At 52.2% G+C, this 21,180-nt stretch overlaps 2 protein-coding genes across 7 annotated transcripts in view; one reads left to right on the top strand and one right to left on the bottom strand.

Moving 5' to 3' along the window:
- The window catches only part of ZBTB5 (zinc finger and BTB domain containing 5), a 28,800-nt gene extending 24,307 nt beyond the window's left edge, over positions 1-4,493 (top strand). For 5 of the 6 annotated variants that reach the window (XM_005210153.4, XM_024995718.2, XM_024995719.2 and 2 more), the window contains one exon: positions 98-4,493. In XM_005210153.4, the coding sequence (XP_005210210.1) occupies positions 98-2,132 (2,035 nt within the window). In that variant the 3' untranslated portion in view covers positions 2,133-4,493. 6 annotated transcript variants of the gene reach the window in all.
- A 1,441-nt stretch (positions 4,494-5,934) lies between these two features.
- On the bottom strand, positions 5,935-14,831 carry GRHPR (glyoxylate and hydroxypyruvate reductase). Its single transcript, NM_001192037.3, has 9 exons — positions 14,724-14,831; positions 12,716-12,846; positions 12,279-12,351; positions 11,613-11,729; positions 10,440-10,528; positions 9,305-9,409; positions 8,381-8,516; positions 7,729-7,859; positions 5,935-6,203 (listed from the first exon to the last, which is right to left on the bottom strand). Exons 1-9 carry the CDS (start codon positions 14,804-14,806, stop codon positions 6,082-6,084), a joined length of 987 nt encoding a protein of 328 aa, NP_001178966.1. The 5' UTR covers positions 14,807-14,831; the 3' UTR covers positions 5,935-6,081.
- Between the last annotated feature and the right edge of the window lie 6,349 nt (positions 14,832-21,180).

Below are 21,180 nucleotides of genomic sequence, written 5' to 3'. Positions count from 1 at the left end.
CTTGGCCATTCATGCCTCTCTGGTCAGTGCCCGCTCTGTGCTCTGACTTTGACTTAAGCTGTTCTGCATGTTAATTCTTTTTTTCTTTGTATTGTAGGATCATGGATTTTCCTGGTCACTTTGAACAGATCTTCCAGCAGCTGAACTATCAGAGACTTCATGGCCAGCTCTGTGACTGTGTCATTGTAGTGGGGAACAGACATTTCAAAGCCCACCGCTCAGTACTAGCAGCATGCAGCACGCATTTCCGAGCCCTGTTCTCAGTGGCAGAGGGAGATCAGACCATGAACATGATCCAGCTGGATAGCGAAGTGGTGACAGCAGAGGCCTTCGCCGCACTGATTGACATGATGTACACCTCCACTCTCATGCTGGGGGAGAGCAATGTCATGGATGTCTTATTGGCAGCCTCTCACCTGCACCTGAACTCTGTTGTTAAGGCATGTAAACATTATCTGACGACACGGACGCTGCCCATGTCTCCCCCCAGCGAGCGTGTTCAGGAGCAGAGCGCCCGCATGCAGCGCTCCTTTATGCTGCAGCAGCTGGGACTGAGCATTGTGAGCTCCGCCCTCAGTTCCAGCCAGAGCGGTGAGGAGCAGCCAGCCCCCATGAGCTCCTCGCTGCGCGGTAACCTGGACCAGCGGACGCCCTTCCCCATGCGCCGCCTGCACAAGCGCAAGCAGTCTGCGGAGGAGCGGGCCAGACAGCGCCTCCGACCCACCCTGGACGAGTCTGCCATCTCCGACGTGACGCCAGAGAACGGGCCGGGGGTTCATTCCCGGGAGGAGTTCTTTTCTCCAGATTCTCTGAAAATCGTGGACAACCCTAAGGCGGATGGGATGGCCGACAACCCAGACGACAGCACCATCATGTTTGACCAGTCTTTCAGCGCTCAAGAAGATGCCCAGGTGCCCAGCCAGTCCGACAACAGCGCCAGCAACATGGCCCAGCTCTCCATGGCCTCCCGTGCTACTCAGGTCGAGACTAGTTTTGAGCAGGAAACCACAGCTGAGAAGAGTGCTTTTCAGTGTGAAAACCCGGAGGTGGGCCTTGGTGAGAAGGAGCACATGAGGGTGGTGGTCAAATCTGAGCCCCTGAGCTCTCCTGAGCCTCAGGACGAAGTGAGTGATGTGACCTCCCAAGCGGAAGGCAGCGAGTCGGTGGAGGTGGAGGGGGTGGTGGTCAGTGCTGAGAAGATAGACCTCAGCCCAGAGAGCAGCGACCGGAGTTTTTCAGATCCCCAGTCTAGCACTGACCGGGTAGGGGACATCCACATTTTGGAAGTCACCAATAACCTCGAACATAAATCCACCTTTAGTATTTCAAATTTTCTTAACAAGAGCAGAGGAAGTAACTTTAGTACCAATCAGAACAATGACGATAATCTCCCAAACACAACCAGTGACTGCAGGCTGGAGGGGGAGGCCCCTTATTTGTTGAGTCCAGAGGCTGGGCCTGCGAGCGGGCCCTCCTCGGCCCCTGGTGCTCATGTGGAGAACCCATTCAGCGAGCCCTCGGACTCCCACTTTGTCAGGCCCATGCAGGATGTGATGGGCCTACCGTGTGTGCAGACCTCAGGCTACCAAGGAGGAGAACAGTTTGGGATGGATTTTTCCAGGTCCGGTTTGGGACTGCACTCCTCCTTCTCCAGGGTAATGATGGGTTCCCCTCGAGGAGGAGCCAGTAACTTTCCATACTACCGCCGCATAGCTCCCAAAATGCCAGTGGTAACTTCTGTCAGGAGCTCACAGATCCCAGAGAATTCTGCCAGTTCCCAGCTAATGATGAATGCTGCCACATCCTCATTTGAAAACGGCCTCCCTTCGCAGCCCGGCCCCCCGCAGCTGACGAGGGCATCTGCTGATGTCTTGTCAAAGTGCAAGAAGGCCTTATCGGAGCACAATGTCTTGGTTGTAGAGGGGGCTCGAAAGTACGCCTGCAAAATCTGCTGCAAGACTTTCTTGACCTTGACAGATTGCAAGAAGCACATCCGTGTTCACACAGGTGAAAAACCCTATGCCTGCCTGAAGTGCGGCAAGAGGTTCAGTCAGTCCAGCCACCTGTACAAACACTCGAAGACCACCTGCCTGCGCTGGCAGAGCAGCAACCTCCCCAGCACTTTGCTCTAGCCTGACCTCGAGATAATGCCGATGCCAGTTGTAGGACTGGAACTAAAATCTCTGGTTGGTTGGTGGTTAATGCCATGGGGTTTAAGACTGCAGGCTGTGAGTGGCTCTTGCAGATTTCGAAGACTAATAAGTGGAGAGTTCATAGGTGTAGTGCTTGTGCTGCTGCATTTCTGAGTGCAGTGCACACATTCAGAGGAGGGATCCAGTCCCTGAAACCACGTTCTTCCTTAGAGTTGAGTAATGCAGTCGGAAAGCAGTCTGTAATTGATGTTAGAAGTGGCACATTGAAAAATTAAACGTTGAAGTGCAAAAACATTTTTTAGCAATTTTTGTAAAACTGAAGCATTTAATTAAATTTCCTATATACCTTCTGATGAGAATATTATATACTTGTATACAGTGATGCAAAACGCACTTACGTGTAACCAGTGGCAACTTTGTGCCTGTCTAAAAGGAACACCCTTGAGGACATGCCTGTCTGCCAGAAATGCTTTAAAGTTTATCATGAGCTGGTTCTAGGCTTCAGAAAGTACTGTATTTTTTTTGTCTGATTTGCAGTCACAGATGCTGCACTTTGATGGTGCTGACACTGGGTCCAGAGCGAGCATTCTCTGGACTAACAGGTGTGTATATACTTTTGAAAACATCATTGTTAGATAGATGTTTTAACAATTTTTCCCAGTTTTAAAGACAAAGTTGTAAAAGGAGTATGTACTTATGAATAGGGAGCGACAAGTAAGGTGTTGTTTTTGTATGTGCTGTTTTAGCGGTATTTTAACCAACTTGTATTACACACGTTACAGTTTGGAAGTCAGAAGAGCTAGTGTCGTCTTTGTTCTGATGACGTGCAGTCCTGTTTAGTGGGGTCTTCTACGGCGCGTTTACCCTTTGTTCCGTGCAGATTTCGGGGGCCGGTCCAGCCTGACACATCTCACCCAACAACAAGCCCGTTTTCTGCTTCGCTTCTTCACACTTTCATGCCACTTACAGCATCTTTCCTGGGCCTAGATTACTGTTTTCAGGTAAAAAACTAACCAAAAGTGAAGTCGACCCCCCTCCATCGTGGGCTTTATTACTGTTCTATTCTGTGGTTTTAAAGTACAGACCCTGAGCTTCTGTTGTTGCCCCAGCCCAATACTGAAGGTTTAAAATCCAGACACAGCACTGTTCATGGGTAAATATTTTCCCATCTCTATAAGAGGATTGGGTAGCCCAGAGCATAGAAGCCACCAGGTAGCATCTGAGACAGTCTGAGGAGACCCCTGGGTGACTGACCTGGCCTTCTCTGGGCCATCCCTGTGGCCTTCCAACCCTTTGGGCAGCATCTGTTAGGCTGAGCCCTGGCTTGAGAGCTTCCAGGGGAACAGCACAGGTTAATGTGTCTCTGTAGAGCTCATGAAGTCAGTTTAATTCATACATGAACATGAGTTCATTTTTTTATACAGTTTATTTGAGACACCCCAAACCACTGTGCATAATTGAGCAAAATCCTTCAGTTCTTGTGTTTAGGAAAGTAGTCAGCATGTGTCTTCTCTTAATCTAGCATATGCAGTTACAAGTCTGTCTGTGGATAAACTCATAATGCTCACTGTCAGATTTAGCATCTCGTATGAACTGATTCCCAGGGAGGAAAACCAAAAGGGAAGCCTCTGGTCCGTCTCCTGAAAGGGGAGGGGAGAGGTGGGGAGGCGGGTGGAGGCCGCGGGATCACCTGTGAAGTTTGGTATGTGTGGAAAATTGTTAGTAGTTATGTTCTGACAAAGTGATGAGGCTCTACGTCCACCCCTCTGTGGAACCAGTGACTTGTGAGATCAACCCTGGGAGGCAGGTGGGTCAGCCTGGAGGAGGAGAGGCCCTGCCTGGCCTGGGAAGAGGAGCTGGCGGCACATAACAGTGGTCACCCTCCTCCCCTTCCACCTTGAGGAAGAGGTGCCAGGAGGTGGTCCCCGACCTGAGCTCAGGCTTCAGTGGACTTGCCTCGGGGACTGACACAGTGGCTGGAGCCCCGCCTCTCCGCTGCCCAGTGGAATCTGGAATCTCTCATCTACCTCTTAGTCAATCAGTTTCTGTGTGTGAGAAGCAAGCCTGTGGGCCAGTGTCCTTGTACATGCTGTAGCACTTAAATAATTCAGAGGTTCCCTGGAAGACCAGTCCCAGGGTTCCTACAACTGGTAGTTTCTACCTGAATTTTAACTGGTATTGGGTACCTGGATTTTGATTGGTTAGCCTTAATTATAGCTTGGCATAATCATTTCTGGTGACCAAATCATTAAGTTCTATCAGGGCACCTGGGTCAGTGGTGCTATGCTGGTCAAAATTTGAGACTTTGAAATAAAAGCTTTGTCATATTAATGCCTCTAACTATGTGTTCTTTTTCTTCACCTTGGGTTATTAAGGTTAACAAAAGAGTGAAGTAGTATTGCTTTTTCTGCTAACTCTGCTGTTACCAGTACTCTGTTTTAAACCAGGCATCTTAGAAAATACTCTGATGCTGTCAGTAACAAGTATTGGTTGTTTTTCCCTCTGTGCTGTGGATGGGGGTGAGGCGGTGTCCTCCTAGAGGGCTTGCCAAATTATGTACTTTCTGCTGCTCCCTTACCTGCCTCCTAGGGGAGAAACCCCACTCTTCAGTCTGGCTTGGCTGCGGGGAAAAGCTGGAGCCGAGTCCCTCAGCAGGCGCAGGGCTTTGGCACTGCTGGCAGCCAGGCCTGAGGAGTGAGAAGGTGCCTAGTGAAGGGCACCCACCTGGGAGGGGGAGGGGAGGGGAGGGGCTAAAACTAAGTTAAAATGAAAATGAAAGAAACCTACCAAAAAAAAAAACAAACCTACCTGCCCTGATTATTCTTGACCAAAAAGTGAGTATTGTGACCTTATCTAGTTCACTTTGCCACATGTATTTAATTTGCTTGACAGTCTAGGTAGCAGGTCCCATTGCTGTGGTCACCACAGGGCTGTGACTGTCCTGTCCTCAGTGAGGGAAACTTGGAGGCCTTTTGGCTGAGGCTAAGGTGGCTTGGCATCTGGTCCCATCATTCATGGCAAATAGATGGGGAAACAGTGTCAGACTTTATTTTTTTGGGCTCCAAAATCACTGCAGATAGTTACTGCAGCCTTGAAATTAAAAGACGCTTACTCCTTGGAAGGAACGTTATGACCAACCTAGATAGCATATTAAAAAGCAGAGATATTACTTTGCCAACAAAGGTCCGTCTAGTCAAGGCTATGGTTTTTCCAGTGGTCATGTATGGATGTGAGAATTGGACTGTGAAGAAAGCTGAGTGCCGAAGAATTGATGCTTTTGAACTGTGGTGTTGGAGAAGACTCTTGAGAGTCCCTTGGACTGCAAGGAGATCCAACCAGTCCATCCTAAAGGAGATCAGTCCTGGGTGTTCATTGGAAGGACTGATGCTGAGGCTGAAACTCCAATACTTTGGCCACCTCATGCAAAGAGTTGACTCATTGGAAAAGACCCTAATGCCGGGAGGGATTGGGGGCAGGAGGAGAAGGGGACGACAGAGGATGAGATGGCTGGATGGCATCACTGACTTGATGCACATGAGTTTGGGTGAATTCTGGAAGTTGGTGATGGACAGGGAGGCCTGGTGTGCCGCAATTCATGGGGTTGCAAAGAGTTGGACATGACTGAGCAACTGAACTGAACGTGGCTTGGACAGGTTCTAGGAATTCAAATGCTCGGGGGTGGGGATGGGGGTTGGAAGCAGAACCTGGAGTCACTAGAGGCCCTGGCTTAGGAAACCCAAGCAGATGCTTTTGTCAGTTTCTTCTAGTTACATGCCCAGACGTCTCCGAGAATTATTTAATAAAATTACACACGTGGGGCTCAGATGCTTCCAACCACAAAAGTGCAGCACATCTGTTAGTACCAGTCTTCCCTCCACAGAATGGGTACAGATCAGACTTTCCTCTGGCCCCCAGAGTCCCCGTGTGGCTACAGCTTGAGTTCACTGGGCATCGGCTCCCCTCGCAGGCCAGCCAGCAGGTTGTCAGCTGCCAAGACAGACATGATGTTTCGGGTCCTGTGGGTGGCACTGCCAATGTGAGGCAGGATCACTGGAAAGGAGAGGAAGGACGGGAAATGAGAAGGGTGGTTCAAGAGCCTTACCTTGGGCTGTGTTTGCCAGGAAAAAGAATAAGGAGAACCTCCCTCACTTCTCGATTTGCCTTCCCTCCTGTCTCAAAGCATTCCTCTCCCTGGGGCCACCAAACCCAGACTTAAGGGTGACAAATATGCATCCTGAGCATGAGTGTCAGGGCCAGAAGGGGTCCCGGAGCCTCTCTAGACCCACCCTTCAGAATCCAGACAACGACATGAGGTGCCAGTTTACCAGCTCGTCCACACCATGGGCCCCCACGAAGGCCCCAGGCCTCTGATCTCCCAAAATAACAGATGAGAGGCTGGACAGCACAGTGCCCTCTGACCCCACTGCAGAGCACGTAGGTTCAACGGTCCCCAGAGAGTGCCTTCTGAAAGCAATCCCCAGGGCACTGCGCCGAGTGCCAGGCCTCGGGAATGGGACAGTTTCCCCAGCTCTGGGCAACAGCCTGGCCGTCACAGCCAGTGCTCCCTTCACACAGGCACAGGGTGGGGATGGTAGTGCCTTCAAGGGCTATGGTAACAGGAGCATTCAAGAGGGGAAGGCAGCCTACAGGCCTTCTCTGTGGTTTTCCATTCCAGAGGGTGAGCAAAGGGCAGGACTGGCCCAGACGGCCTATGGCCGTAACAGTTACGTATTAGTCTGGAGACGGAAACCAAACCACCTACCTGAATAGACAGAACGTAATACAGAGAATTGTCAACTCAGCACGGAATTGTTAACAGTAACTGAGGAAGCTAAAGAGGAACTCTAAGTGGTTCTCACAGTGCTCCCGGGCCGAGTAGCAGCCACGTGTGAGATGTTAGACACATGTTGTCAGGCCCCACCCGAGACCTACTGGGGCGGATGCCCAGGGGGCCTGGCACCATGCATTTGGTCAGTCCCTCCAGGTGACCGATAGCATAGAAGTTGAGAACCACTGCACTAAGGTATCACGGGGGTAGTAATGCCAAACCTCCCCTGGGGCTAGGGGATGGGGGAGAGGAGGGAAGGGAAGTGAAAGTCGTTCAGTCGTGTCCGACTCTTTGGACTCCATGGACTATACAGTCCATGGAATTCTCCAGGCCAGAATCCTGGAGTGGGTACCCTTTAACTTCTCTGGGGGATCTTCCCAACCCAGGTCTCCCGCATTGCAGGAGGATTCTTTACTAGCTGAGCCAAAAGGGAAGCCCAACAATACTGGAGTGGCTAGCCTATCCCTTTCTCCAGTGAATCTTCCCCCCCCAGGAATCGAACCGGGGTCTCCTGCATCGCAGGTGGATTCTTTACCCACTGAGCTAGAGAGGATGGGGTGGTTAAAACTCAGAAGACTGAGGGAGGGCCTCTGGAGCTTGCCTCCTGCCTCAGATGGCTGTGGCTTGTGGCTCAGAGGGGCACAGTGCCTAACCCGAGTGTCTGGGAGAACTGCCACTCGGCTTCATCAGCTGCGATGGGAAGAGCCACTGCCGGGACAAGTGTTTCTGGCAAAGGGCGGTTCTTACCACAGTTCTTCAGGGTCAGGAGAGGGTGGTTGGTAGGCAGTGGTTCTGGGGTCGTCACGTCCAGTCCGGCAGCTGCAATCTGACCGCTGGCCAGGGCCTGGTACAGGTCATCCTGGTCTACCACTTCTCCTCTAGGAATGACAGGGGGTGTCCTGAAGCACTATTAACAACTAAGAAGGGATTGGAGTGGCTGGGAGGGAAGGTCTCCCATAACATGCTCACCCTGTAGAGGCACCCTGCGGACATTTTTGAGGACTCAAGACAACCTGGGTTTTGGATCTGTCTTTCCGGAAGTGTGTGAGTTTAAGCTCACTGACTCACACAGACAAACCCAGACTCAGGGCCATGAAGGCTGGCCTCTAACAGGCTGTAAAGACTGTCAAGTCCAACCGTTTGTGGTTAGAGGAACAAAGTTACCTAATTTGCTGCCATGGTGCCTTCACTTCCTGAGCAAGGTCAAGGTACTGCTGGGAACCAGACCAGGCCCTGCTCTGAGCAGCTGGGACGTGCTCTCGGGCCCTTACTGTCCTGAGTTGAGTGGTTGGTTGGTTTATGGAGGGCAGTAGACTCAGCCTGAGTCTCATTGACAGCCTGTGGGGATCACAACAGCAGGGGCAGCCCCTCTCCAGGCTCGCCCGGTGACCCAGGGTACCTGCTGATGTTGACAAACACAGCTGTTTTCTTCATCCACTGGAAGAAGTCCTTGTTGCAGAGCCCCCTGGTCGCCGGTGTTAAGGAGCAGGCCACAACGATGAAATCGGACTCGGCGGCCAGCTTGGGGGTGGACACTGGGGGTGCGCAGGGCTCTGTCAGGTGCTGTGTCCCGGGTCAAGGACAGCTAGAGGGTGGGAAACCTGACCCCTCCCTCCCTCCCTCAATGGACACTCCCAAGATGCTTCCTAAAGGCAGTGTCCCCACCCGGACAGCTCTGATAACTGCACAGTCAGTGGCCACTCACGGGATCCTGGGGTGTTACATCCTTCAGTCAGCCCCCTGCTCTAAAGGTGGGGAAACCGAGGCCAGAGAGGAGCAGAAGCTTATTCGGGGTCACACAGCGGGATCTAGGCCACACTGCTTTCACCTCTGTCAAGGCCCAATGCGCCAACAGGGTGGAGTGGCTGAAATCCAGCTTGGCTTCTGCTCACCAAGATATGCACCTGCCAGGGGACTGGATTCACCCAGAGGCAAGGCTGAGGGTCAGCGCTCACCAGTTTATTATGGAAACTGTGAGCCAAAGTTCCCAGCACTTCCTTACATGTATCACCCTTACACGGAGGATTCGCTACACGTTACCACCATCGCTACTGCTCTGTGTACGTGGACAACAGTGAGAAGGGACCTTACAGGACAGGAGCCCCGAGTCTCTGATACTGAGGGGACTCGGTGTCGCCTGGCTGAGTCCCTGCGCTGCCCGAATAGGCCTCTGCAGGCAGGGCAGGGAAGTCAGATAAAGCCTAGGGCACATCACGGGCCTGTGGAGCTCCTTCATTCTGCCCCAAAGTGCTGCCATTATGGCAAACGGAGAACCACCAGGCCAAGCCCAAGGGGCCCCTGCGGAAATCCAGGTTTTACTTACCAAACTCTGCCTGAAATTCCGCTGCTTCCTGAGGCCTGGGCTGGCGCCCTGTGTATAGAAATCTCCGGACACCGAATGGTTTCAGACGCCGAGCAATGGCCTGGCCTGGTGGCAAGAGTCAAGAGTCAGCGCTTGTTCCCAAGCCCTCAGAGGGCGAGGGCAGGAACAGTGCCCAGGGAGCCCCTGGGGGAAGGGCTGGGGGGCAAGGTCCCTTCCTACGTTAACTAATCCTGCCACAGTGCACCCAGCCCCCACCACCCCACACTGCCCTCAGCTCAGGGGTCCATCCTTCAGGGACCACAGCTTCTGTGCGGCTGTGACTGGCCTGGGCTGTCCTCACGTGGTTCTGGCCATCTTGAGGGCCACTTTCTAACCTTCCCTGAGCACCGCATGGACCTGGCAGCCCAAGAAAGGTCTGACCATGCGGTCCCCTGCCTCCTCTGCTTCTGTTAATGCAGCCACAGACCCCAAGTGACTTTTTGATGGCACGGCCAACTCGCCCCACCTCTAACACCTTTCCACATACGCTGCTGCCAAGACGGGCTTGGGCAGCTGGGTTTTCTGACTCAGAACATGCCCCAAAGCTGCTGGGATCCTCCAAGCAACTCCCTAGCGTGGGAGGCAGGGCTGCCAGCTACCAGACAAGTTATGCCCACTTCTACCCTCACCCTCGCCTCTGCTCCAGGCAGGATGCCAGACTTCTCCACTGCTGGGGCCACTGGAAGAAAAATAGCTCTGCCCTGTCTCAGAATCACAGGTAAGCTCTGTCCACTGGACCCTCTGGTTTCTATGTTAAGGCTTCAGAAGTCAAATACCTTCTAGAAACCAGGCCTTGGGGAGCAGGGCTCCCCAACCCCTCAGCCATCACTGCTTCATCTGCTCTGTACGGAGCTATAATCATAAAGAACCCTGGCTCTTACAACTCACATCTATTACCTAGTGACTTCTTAAGGAACTCATTTTATTTTTTGGCCTATCTTTTACAATGCTGTGTCTTCTCGCTGGAGAGATCCCTACTGCACACAGGTGTGGTGACCCTTCCCAAAGAAGGACTGTCAACATCCAGACACAGGGTGCTGGAGATTCTAACCAAGACATGTGAGCCAGGAAGCCAAACGGGTAGACGGAGCCTCACCTATGCGCCCCAGGCCAACGATGCCGACGGTGCTCTGTGAAAGGCCGTGGCCACACATCCACAGGGGTTTCCATGAGGTCCAACCACCGCTGCAGGGAGGGAGGAGGGGCGGGTGAGAGGCTCTGGCTTTGGGCAAAGATGAGGGCTGCTGCACAGACCCCACACTCCCAGGCAAGGGCTGTGGTCCAAGGGACAGACCCCACCCTTCAGTTAAGGATGGAGGAGACCACAAGTTACACCTACAGCCACTCGGCACTGCGGATAAGCAGTGGGAATGACTCTTCTTTTAAAGCAATTGGGGACACAGAATCTGAGAGCTGGAAAGCTCCTTAGAAGTTCTCCTCCCTTTCTGCAGACAGGGAGGCTGAGATCAGAAAGGGCAACTTGTGTGAGGTCACATAGCCAGGGCAGAGCAGCAGGTTGCAAACCTGGAACGTGGGATTCCAAAACCAATGTTCTCAGTGCTCCAGGGAAAACACAGGCCCACCCCTGCTGCCCTGGACCGACGGGGGAACACAGCCTATCTTGAGTCACCTCCGACGAAGGGGCCAACTCCCTGGACAGGAGGGTGGGAGGGACCCTCAGCACTGCGTCTCCTCAGTCCCATGCAGCCTCGCCCCTGCTACACCCCCACCACGAAGCCCCTCTCCTGGTCCACATTCTCTGAGCGCCTGCATCCACATGCCTCCTGGGCTTTGCTCGGGTCAGTCCCCGCCACCTTGAGTGCTTTCCCTGATTCTGGATGTACAGCCCCCATCTCGATCTGAAACTCCCAGGTCAAATTTTTTTAATTTTCAGATTTTAGAAAGGGGGTAAAGTATATATGCTATATTCTACATAACACACTCGACAGCATCAAACACATCAGTGCATCTGCAGCGACATGGAACGACCTTCAGTCTTCAGAGCCTTCTGGATCCACATGATGGTGGACGGGGCCCTTTGAGGGTGCCCACCAGCTACTCAGCTACCTCTCCTGCAAAGCCTTCCCTGGTCCACACTGCACCCCACAAGTTCCCTTCATGCCCTGTTTGTTTCGGCTCTGCTGTGCACCTTAGTATCTTGCCTGAGTCTGTCGCCCTCACTAGCTGGGGTCACCTCTGGGCCAGGGGCAGCACTGAGTGCGCAAGTGCTGAGCAGAGCCAACGTCCCCACTGGGCGTTCTTCACTCACTTCTTCACCTCCTCGATGGCCTCCGGCAACCGGCGACAAGTGGTAAGCAGCAGGGAGACGGCGAGCTCGGCCGTGGCGTCTGTCAGGACACCCGGAGTGTAGCCCACACGGATCCCACTATGAACCAAAGAGCTGGTGGTAACAATGGCTTCAAGCACCTTCCCAATTTATACTGCAGGGACACTGCTGTGATGCGGCTTTGCTCCTTCTGCGCTGCCTGTTGGGAAGCTCAGAGCTGTAAGTGGGCCCCCAGGAATGGCCAGCCCTCAATCCCCTCTTGACCATCTCCCGTTTTGAGAAGGATATAAGATGGAAGATCAGGCTCCAATGTGTGGAGCTCCAGTAACTATGATTACTTAATCTTTCTGAATTTCCTCATCTAAAGAGGGAAATAATAACACTTGCCTTTTCTACTTGAAGGGGTTGATGTGAGGGTCAAAAAAAAAAAGAATGAATGAGAAAGGATATTACCTGGACATTGTTACCCACTGTTTCTGACTGCTTGGACTTAACTGACCTGTGCACACGTGGGCAGATTTTATCATTGGCTACCTTACATTTTCACCAAATGGTCAAGGGATATGAAGAAAAAACAGATAGATACTCAGCTCCTCTTTTTCCCTCTCTGGTAGTCACCCTTTACTCTAGAGCCCAAGTTGCACTTACCGCTTCTTGATTTCATCCAAAGCCAAGTGGTCGACACCTACAGACATTGTGCTAATGACTTTGAGATTAGCTCCTGTTGGGCAGAAAAAGCATTATTTGTATCTTTCCTCAAAGGATTCAAGGCCTTCCCACATATATAGATGAGTCCGGAAAACGGAGGGCCCTGCTGAAGGTCATAAACCAAGCCTGAACAGAGCGGGACAAGGGCCCAGGGCCCTGGCTCTCCTCCACATCCCAGTCTTTGCCCTCTTAAGGCCTCCCTCCAGGGACTCACAGCCAACAGAGAGGGGCAAAGTGTGTGCCACATGAAGCTGTGGTCTAGGACCACGGTGAACACCCTCAGAGCTCGCTGAAATCACTAAAAACCTGCTTGTGAACCAGCAGCAGCAGGCCAAGACACCCCAGGAACCCTGCCCAGGCCTGCACAGCGCACACACCTGCAGCGTCCAGGAGCTTCTTGTCTATGCGGTCCGAGAGGAGGCAGAGCAGGCCCTGGGCCCCAGCCATTCTCTGTTCCAGGTCCTCTCTGGGGATGGGCTCATCAGAATCCCACTGCTCCACCTCACAGCTGAAGACAAAGGGAAGACCAGTCAGAAGTGGGGCAGCCCCATAGGTGCCCACAGGCCCGCAAAGCTCTCCGGCCACATCCACAGACCCTGTCAGAGTGGGAAACATCGTTTTCTGCTTGCCCTGGCCTCAAGCTGCCTGGGGCTGGCTGAGGGGAGTCAAGGTTAGGTGTGGGCGGCCTCAGAATTGTCCTGAGAGGGTGGCTGAAGGGTGAAGGCTGTCACAGAGCAGAGCTCTCCAACAAAGACTGAAAAGGGCCCAAGCTGAAAGGAGAAAGTCACGGGGACCATTCTCAGCTCAACACAAGAAGAGCTTTCTTATCCCCACAGGAGGCCTCACAGGCAGCGAGCTCCCGGGCCAGGCTGCCTATTGAGAAGGCCAGGTGGGGGGTCCTGGCAGCAGCCGGGCTTGGATCCCTTGTCCGGTTATGCATCTTCTCCTGTGAGTCAGTGAAAGGAGTAACTCTTGTTCTTGACTTTGTACATATGCTGTGCTCTGCTTAGTCGCTCAATCGTGTCTGACTCTTTGCGACCCCAGGGACTGTAGCCCACCAGGCTCTTCTGTCCATGGGGATTCTCCACACAAGAATACTGGTGTGGGTTGCCATGCCCTTCTCCAGGGGATCTTCCCGACCCAGAGATCGAACCCAGGTCTCACGCATTGCAGGTGGATTCTTTACCATCTGAGCCATGGACAAGACCAAAGCAGTTCAACAGGGAGGAGTTTCAGGGGGCGCTTCCAGAGCGGCTGTTGGGCCCCAGGCACGTTTCCCAGCAGTGCTGCTCAACCTCTGGCCCATGACATTTAATTCAGTGCAGCCAAAACGTAGGGAAAATCTACATGTGCAAGACACAGAGCTGCTGGCGCTTTCCACAACGCCCTGCCCAGGCGCCGGCCTCCTCGCAGCCGCCTTTCCTGGACAGTGGCCCAGGCTGCAGCAGTGTGAGCGCTGGTACTAGTGTTCTTGCTGTCTTTGCCTTCCCCGCTCCCCGTCAATGCCTAGCACAGGGCAAGTCTTCAGCAAAACTTTGATTGCACTGAACAAAAGAAACAAATTTCATTTTCCCCTAGCACTTGTTTCTAAGGCTAGGTCCACCTTCTCCTCGTCTGACATGGGAAGTGAAAACCTGCATACTTGCAGTGCTCAGACTGCCGCAGAGCAGATTTCTAATCCCAGCTGTGCCACCTATAGAGGTTGGTGAAGGTACTTGACCTCTCCCAGTTTCTCTGTAAAGTGGGAATCACAGCACTGATTTCACAGCGTTGAAGAATTAAGAGTTCACTTATAAGAAGCACCTGGCAAGGTGCAGAGTTCAGTTTAAGCAGTGCTACCCCTGCTAACCGTCCAAAGGGACCAGACCAGTGACTGCCAAGGCCCCTGACCCGTCCAAGCGGCCTCAGAAGTCGCTCAGACCTTGTGACATGAGCAGTCTCCCCTCTTCCCACACCCACGACTGGGGAAGGCTCCAGCCTTCACCCCACCCCCACTGCAAGTGCCACGGGAACTGCGGGTCCCAGCGGCACAGCAACGGGCCTGGAGAAAGCTTGGCCCCTGAGCACTTTCTCTAAGGTTCCCCAAACTCCAAAACCGTTCCAGCCAGGCACGGGTTCGAAAGTTCGGCGAAGGCCCAAGCGCAGGATCCCAGTTCTCTCTGGCCCCACGGACCGCCGAGTCCGCCCCACCAAAAAGAAGTGGGTGGCGGGAGGCCGCCCCACGGCCCGCCCGGAGACGCTGAGTCACCCCACGTGCAGGCTGCCCGAGGTCTAGGAGCGGTGCCCCGGGCTCCGCAACCCCTTCCCGCGACGCCACCCACGGAACGCGCGCCCGGAGGGAGGGGAATCGGCGCGCGGAGAGGTCCGGGGGCGCCGGGCTCTTACTCTGCGGCCCGGGCGAGCGCGGCGCTGCCCTCGGGGGGAATCCTGCGTGTGATGAACACCTTCATGAGTCTCACTGGCCTCATTGACCCCGCAGCCGCCGGATATTGGGCCCAGAGGGGGCGGGCCGGAAAGGGGGAGGGGCCTCGGGAGGGGCGGAGCCGGAGCAGGCGGGGCGAGGGTGTGGATTGGCTCCGGAGCGGGGACTTCTCGGGCTCCGAGTGTGCGCCTTGTGCATTTCTGTGTTTGTGTGATCAAGCTTTAATGAAACAGAGTGGCTCTGAAGCTGGTGGCAGGCTCGTGCCCTTGGCTCCCAGGGCCTACCTCTGAGTACTCACTGCCTCAGAGCCTCCGGTCGGTCTTAGGGGTTGGGATAGGTAAAGGGGCAGCCATGGAAGAGTCCTGTGTGAATGTGTGTGGGTGCCTGTAAAGGTGCCTACAGCTGTGAGTATGCTGCCTGTGCTGGGGGAGAAGGGTGTGGTCAAGGGTCATCCCCATTCCCAGGGTCTGCTGTGCCTTGACCATCTTCTCTAGGTCTGCCCATCATGGTCACAATGTTCCAGGCAGTGGTCTTTAGCCACACAGACTGGACTCTGAGCCTGGCCTATTGTGCAAACACAGGAGCCTGGACCAGAGCAGACTGAATCCCAGAATGACCTCCTTAATACTTCGTGCAATTTCCCATAAGAAGCCCACAGTTAAAGCCACTCAGTTTGCTGGACACCTGCTGACTGGCCGAAAGCAGGTCAGGCATGGGGTCAGGGCCAAGATGCTGGAGCCCTGCGGGACCATGGGGTAATGGGCAGAGACTGGGATTGCAGTCAGGTGGACAGGGTCTGACTCCCAGCTCTGTCACTTACCAGCAATGTAGTCTTGGTCCGTTCACATCCTCTTCCTAAGGCTGTTTCTTCAGCTTCAAGATGGGGTGATGAGCACTTACCTTTGAGGGTTATTGTGATTATTAAGCAGGCAACACTTGCATGGGCCCTGGGCCATGTTTGATAGTCACCAAGCACCGAGGCCATGAGAGGTGAGGAGTTCAGGCTCTGGAGCCAGATTACCTGGGTTTAAATCGCAGCTCTGTGACCCATTGAGGACGAGTCTTAACCTTCTACATGCTTCAGTTTCCTCGTCTGTAAAATAGGTGTAATAGTACTTACCTGCCTCATGGCTTGTTGAGAGGATGACTATGTACAGTACTTACAAACAGCAGATAGTTGGGCTGCACCCCTCAGGCCTACACGCCTTGTAGTTGTCCAGCTTCGAAACTGAAGAAAGAGCCTGGAGACAGAGGCGTCAGTAGTTTATTTGACAGGGGATCATACACAAAGGGTCCTGGAACCACACCTTGCCAAACAGATGCTTGCAGGACATTGCAACAGTCTTTACTACCCAAGGGAGAAGGCGACCGTTTGCAGGAGGGAATTGGCATCAGGTGGGCTCATCAGTTACCAGGGACTAATTAAGCCCTCTAATTAAGAGGATTGGATAGTCATGTGAGTGAAGCAGGGACCAGATATACAGCAGCAGATATACAGAGAAAGACTAGCCACCGTGAGCGGCCTAACCACACAAGGTAACACATGTCACGAGTGCTTAATAAATAGTAACACATTCAAGGAAACCCACACCCCAGCAACAGCAGCTGGTCAGAGATGCACACGCTGAGTAAACCAGTGAGAGGTGCCCAGACCTGCCACTCAGCTCTGCCGGCTCATCTCTACCACAGGCTATGCACACACTTGCTCCCAGGCTTGGGAGCTCTTAGAAGGCAAAGCCCTACATGTTGGTCTCTTCTCTGTGGATGTTAATCTGAATCCAATCTGCCTCCTCAAGGCCCAGATAGGAAGGAGACACAGGCCCAGAGAGGTGACATCTCCGGCCTGAGTTCGCACAGAAGTCACTAAAGGGGCCAGAGCTGGATCCTTGGGTCACCTGGGTCCCTGAACCGTGCTCTGTCCTGCCATCTCCCCCTGTAAGTAACATATCAATGTCTTACCCACAGACTGCAATCTGCAGTGCTAGGCCACCTCGAGGACAACTTCTGAAATACCTCAAACACTGAAACAAGGTGTTTTTCTTTCCTCAGGTCAGGGCTTCTGGCCCTGTGGCTCTATCATCCGTTAATCAGTGGTGATACCCGGGTCCAGCTCCTCCCTCACACCAGGACAGGCAAGGACACTGGGCAAGTCTGTCCACCAGAGGCAGGAGGGGCTGTGACATGTCAATGGGCCCCTCCTCCAAGGCAAAGTACCCACTGATGCTCAGTAAGGGTTACCCGATGGTGGCTAGGGAGCCAGGGGATGGAGCCAACTGAGGGCGCATGAGATGAAGTAATTGGGAGAGGATGGATCAGAATTGGAGAGGGATCAGGGCTTACCTGACCTGAGTTCATGGGTTGTTGTTTAGTCTCTCAGTCGTGTCCAACTGTTTTGTGACCCCGTGGATCATAATAGCTCACCAGGCTCCCCTGTCCATGGGATTTCCAGGCAAGAACACTGGGGTGGGATGCCATTTCCTTCTCCAGGGAATCTTCCCCAGCCAGGATCGAACCCATGTCTCCTGCACTGGCAGGTGGATTCTTTACACTGAGCCACCAGGGAAGCCCCTCAGGACCATGGAGGTGGTGAATTCACTCCTCAGAGTCGAGTTTCCCTGCACCCCTGTTTGTCCTCTTCACCTAGTGTACTAACTTCAGCTGTTAAACCCTCCTCCATCCTTCAGGGTTCAGGAGGTACCCTCCCCCAGGAAGACATTCTGGCAAGCAGAGCCTTCACTGACTGAGCTCATTCTGCACTGCTCTCTTTCTCCCAGGCTTCAAGGGTAAAACAAACTAACAGGCAGCTAAGATTCGTGGAGCTCTTAGTTCCAACAGCCTGAGAGATACCCGGGAAAGGTATCAGGGCCTGAGGGTACTGAGGGTATTGAGGGTCTGGGGGTCAGGGCCACAGCTCCAGCAGGGGGATGGGAATTTGGGACATGCAAAAATTCAAAATGACAGTAAGAAAGGAAGTTTTTGTAAAACTTTTACAAATTCACTTTTGCATTTGAATCTTGAATACATTTGGAACATTTTGTATTTACAGTTTGAGGGGGGTTCTCCTCCTTTGTTTTTTCAAAGGATTAGCCAGTTATTCAAGTACTATTTTTAAATGAGTATTTTTATTTAGTTTTGGAATAGAGAATACTGGGTTGACCAAAAATTTCATTTGGGTTTTTCCATAACATCTTACAGAAAAACCCAAACAAACATTTTGGCCAACCCAATAAATGCAAGATACAAATCCCCAAAGGTACACAAAGGTATAACGTGAAAACTGCCTATTCCTACCCTGTCCCCCACCACTCAGATCGTCTCCACAGAGGCAGTCACATCTTTCCAGAGGTGTTTAACACATCAGTAATATGCATATAGCTTTCAGATAAATGGTAGCAAACACCCTCTGCCTCACCCCGTTTGTTTCCAACTGAACAGCGTATCCTAGAGATTGTTGTGAATCTGGACTCACAGAGGCGCTTCATTCTTTTTATGGATGTGGACTATTTCACTGTAGGAGTGAACCTCAATGAACAGTCCTCTCCTAATGGACATTTACGATGCTTCGCATCTTTGCTGTTACAGTGCCACCAAAAAGAGCCTTTCACAAATGCCATTTTGCTGATGGGTAATTACATCTGTAAGAAAAATTCCTAGAAGCAGAAGTACTGGGGCAAACAATATGTGCGCTGTAAATTCTGATAGATACTGATAAAAGACTTTTCAGAGAAGTTGTTCAATTTACACTCCTATCAGTAACATAGGAAAGCACCTATTTCTTCAGCGTATTATTTTTAATGGTATCTTATTGTAATTTTAATTGAGCAACTTCACTTTGACTTTTCACTTTCACGCATTGGAGAAGGAAATGGCAACCCACTCCAGTGTTCTTGCCTGGAGAATCCCAGGGATGGGGAAGCCCGGTGGGCTGCCGTCTATGGGGTCGCACAGAGTCGGACACGACTGAAGCGACTCAGCAGCAGCAGCAGCAGCAAGCACTTTTCATACATTTAAGAGCCATTTCCTTTTCCATAAACTATGGATATTTTTTGCCTACTCAGGTGAGCTGGGCATCTTTGCCTTAGTGATTTGTAGGTACTATTTGTACATTAGGAAATCAGCCCTTTGTCTATAATGAGTTGCAAATATGGTCTTTCCCCCAGTTTTTTTTGTTTGTCATGTGATTTTGTTAATTATTTTTAATGAAGACATTTTTATTCTTGTGGCTTCTAGGTTTTGTCACACACTGTGTATCACAGTGTATCTATTGCTGCATAATAAATTATCTAAAAACATAGTGGCTTAAAGCAACAACAATCATTCCCTTATTATCTCTGATGGTTTTGGAGGTTGGCTGGGCTCAGTAAGAGAGTCTCGTTCAGGTTGCTTTTTCCTGAGAAGTTGGGTGGTGGCTGGGCCGCAGGCAGCTGAAGGTTTCCTCACTCAAGTGCCTGGCTGTCGCGGCTGGCCATCAGTTGGGCCCTCTGCAGGGCCCCCGGCCTGTGGCCTGCACGTTCTCACAGCCTGGAGCCTGGGCCATTCCAAGAGACAGAAGAGGGAGCTCTCAGGCACTTGAGGCCCGAGCCTCACTTCTGCCATATTCTCTGGGCCACACAGTCGCTGAGCCCAGAATCAGGTGACACAGACCCCACCTCTTGATGGGAAGAGTATGGAAGAGTTGGGGGGCTATGTTTTAAAGTTGCCTTTTCACAAAAAAATCTTTTTCACATGGAGTTTTATATATATTTATATATACACACATACTAGGCTTGGTACCTTTGCAGTTTAATTTTTTACTGAAATTTTGATCCACATTTTTTTTCAGATAGCTAGCAAATTGTTCAACACCTTTTATGAAATAAACCATCGTTTTCTATCATATAGTAAATGTTGGTCTTCTAGGGTCTATTTCTGAATTGGATCCCCTGCTCTGTGGAACTTTCTATGTAGTCGTATGTGACTGGCCATCTGTGAGATAGTCAAGGGGTGTTGTTGCTGGAAACCACTAGGTTTGCAGTCATGTTATGCAGCCTCGTACCCAAGGCTGGGTGAGGACACCCCTGAGGGCCTAGAAGCAGAGAGTCAGGCCTGTGTGTGAGGCTCTGTGAGAACAAGGCTGGCTCACAAGATCTGCCTTGGCAGCGTACTGGCCAGGTGGCATCAGGCAAAGCGCTTCTGTCTGACCTTTGGTTTCCAAACCACAGAATGGGGACAGCCATTCCCTGTCATGGTGGTTGGTGTGTGCTGAACCCAGGGCCAGGGCCTCGGAGGTGCGCGGGAAATGCTGATAAATTGGACCAAAGTTCATCCTCACTCTTTGGCCAGCGGAAGAAAATGGGCCCCAGCCATGCCCATGTCCACTGTCTGCCTCCCTGTCCTCAGGGGCTTCACTCCCCACAGCTGTGGCACACGCCCCCTGCAGCTCCTTCCCCTGCTCCAGCCCTGGATCCCTCCTACCCTTGGTCAGGGGATGCAGAGAGCCCAGGGGTCTTGGATCAGGTCAGCCTGGCTGAGAGGTCTACTTGGCTCTTGGGCCTCTGTTCTGTGCTGCCCAATTTCTGAGGCTGGTCCCTATTCCTGCCTTCTGGAACCTGGAACTTTAAGGGCCTGAGCCAACCAGTGACCCTCCTGAGCCCTGCCCAGCTGACCTGGGGGCATGTCTCCCTCCCTCCTCGACTGTTCCCCCCAGCCATGGTTAGAGTCCAGCCTTGGTCCTCTGGGCTGGAGTCCCATTGTAGCACCCCAGGGCTGACCTTGTAACCTAGCCCTCCCCACACCCACTCAGGCATAGAGGGACACAGCCTGGCATTATTCCAGAGACACCTGAATACCAAACAGCGCGGGGACAGCTGCAGGCTGGGAGGCAGGGAGAGTGGCTGCCTCAGAGGCCACAGTGAGGGTCTGCAAGAGGCACCACATAGAAAAGTGCCCACCGGTACTGGGTGCAGCACAGGTGTCCATGGGTGCTGATCAGATCTCTGATTCAGAATTAATGCCACTCAGCTGTTCATTCAACAAACAACTAGTAATAATATTATTCCAACATGCTATGAGAGCTAACATTTACTGAGTGCCAGCCGTGTGTCCATGGCTGTCCTTTACATGTATTATCTCATTTAATTTTCACAGCAACCCTCTGTGGTGGGTGCTGTTATTATTCACATTTTGCAGATGAGGAAACAGTTTCATAAATGTTAAGAAACTTGCCCAAGCATTCACAACTAATAAGTGGATGAGATGATGTTTAAATCTAAGTATATATGACTGTGGGTTGTGCTCTTATTCCCTCTGTTCTCCAACCAGCAGCTGAGAAGAGATAGAGAAATGGTGTTCCTAATTTTGAGAAAGGTTCAAGGTGCTGAAGGAGGCAGAGAAACTAACTTGGGAGAAACAGAAAGTTTTTTTAGGAGCAGACTTTGAGCG

Source organism: Bos taurus, chromosome 8 (genome assembly GCF_002263795.3).
Source record: "Bos taurus isolate L1 Dominette 01449 registration number 42190680 breed Hereford chromosome 8, ARS-UCD2.0, whole genome shotgun sequence".
Lineage (NCBI taxonomy): Eukaryota > Metazoa > Chordata > Mammalia > Artiodactyla > Bovidae > Bos > Bos taurus.
Note: the sequence above shows the minus strand (reverse complement) of the source record. Positions and strands in the feature narration are given on the sequence as shown.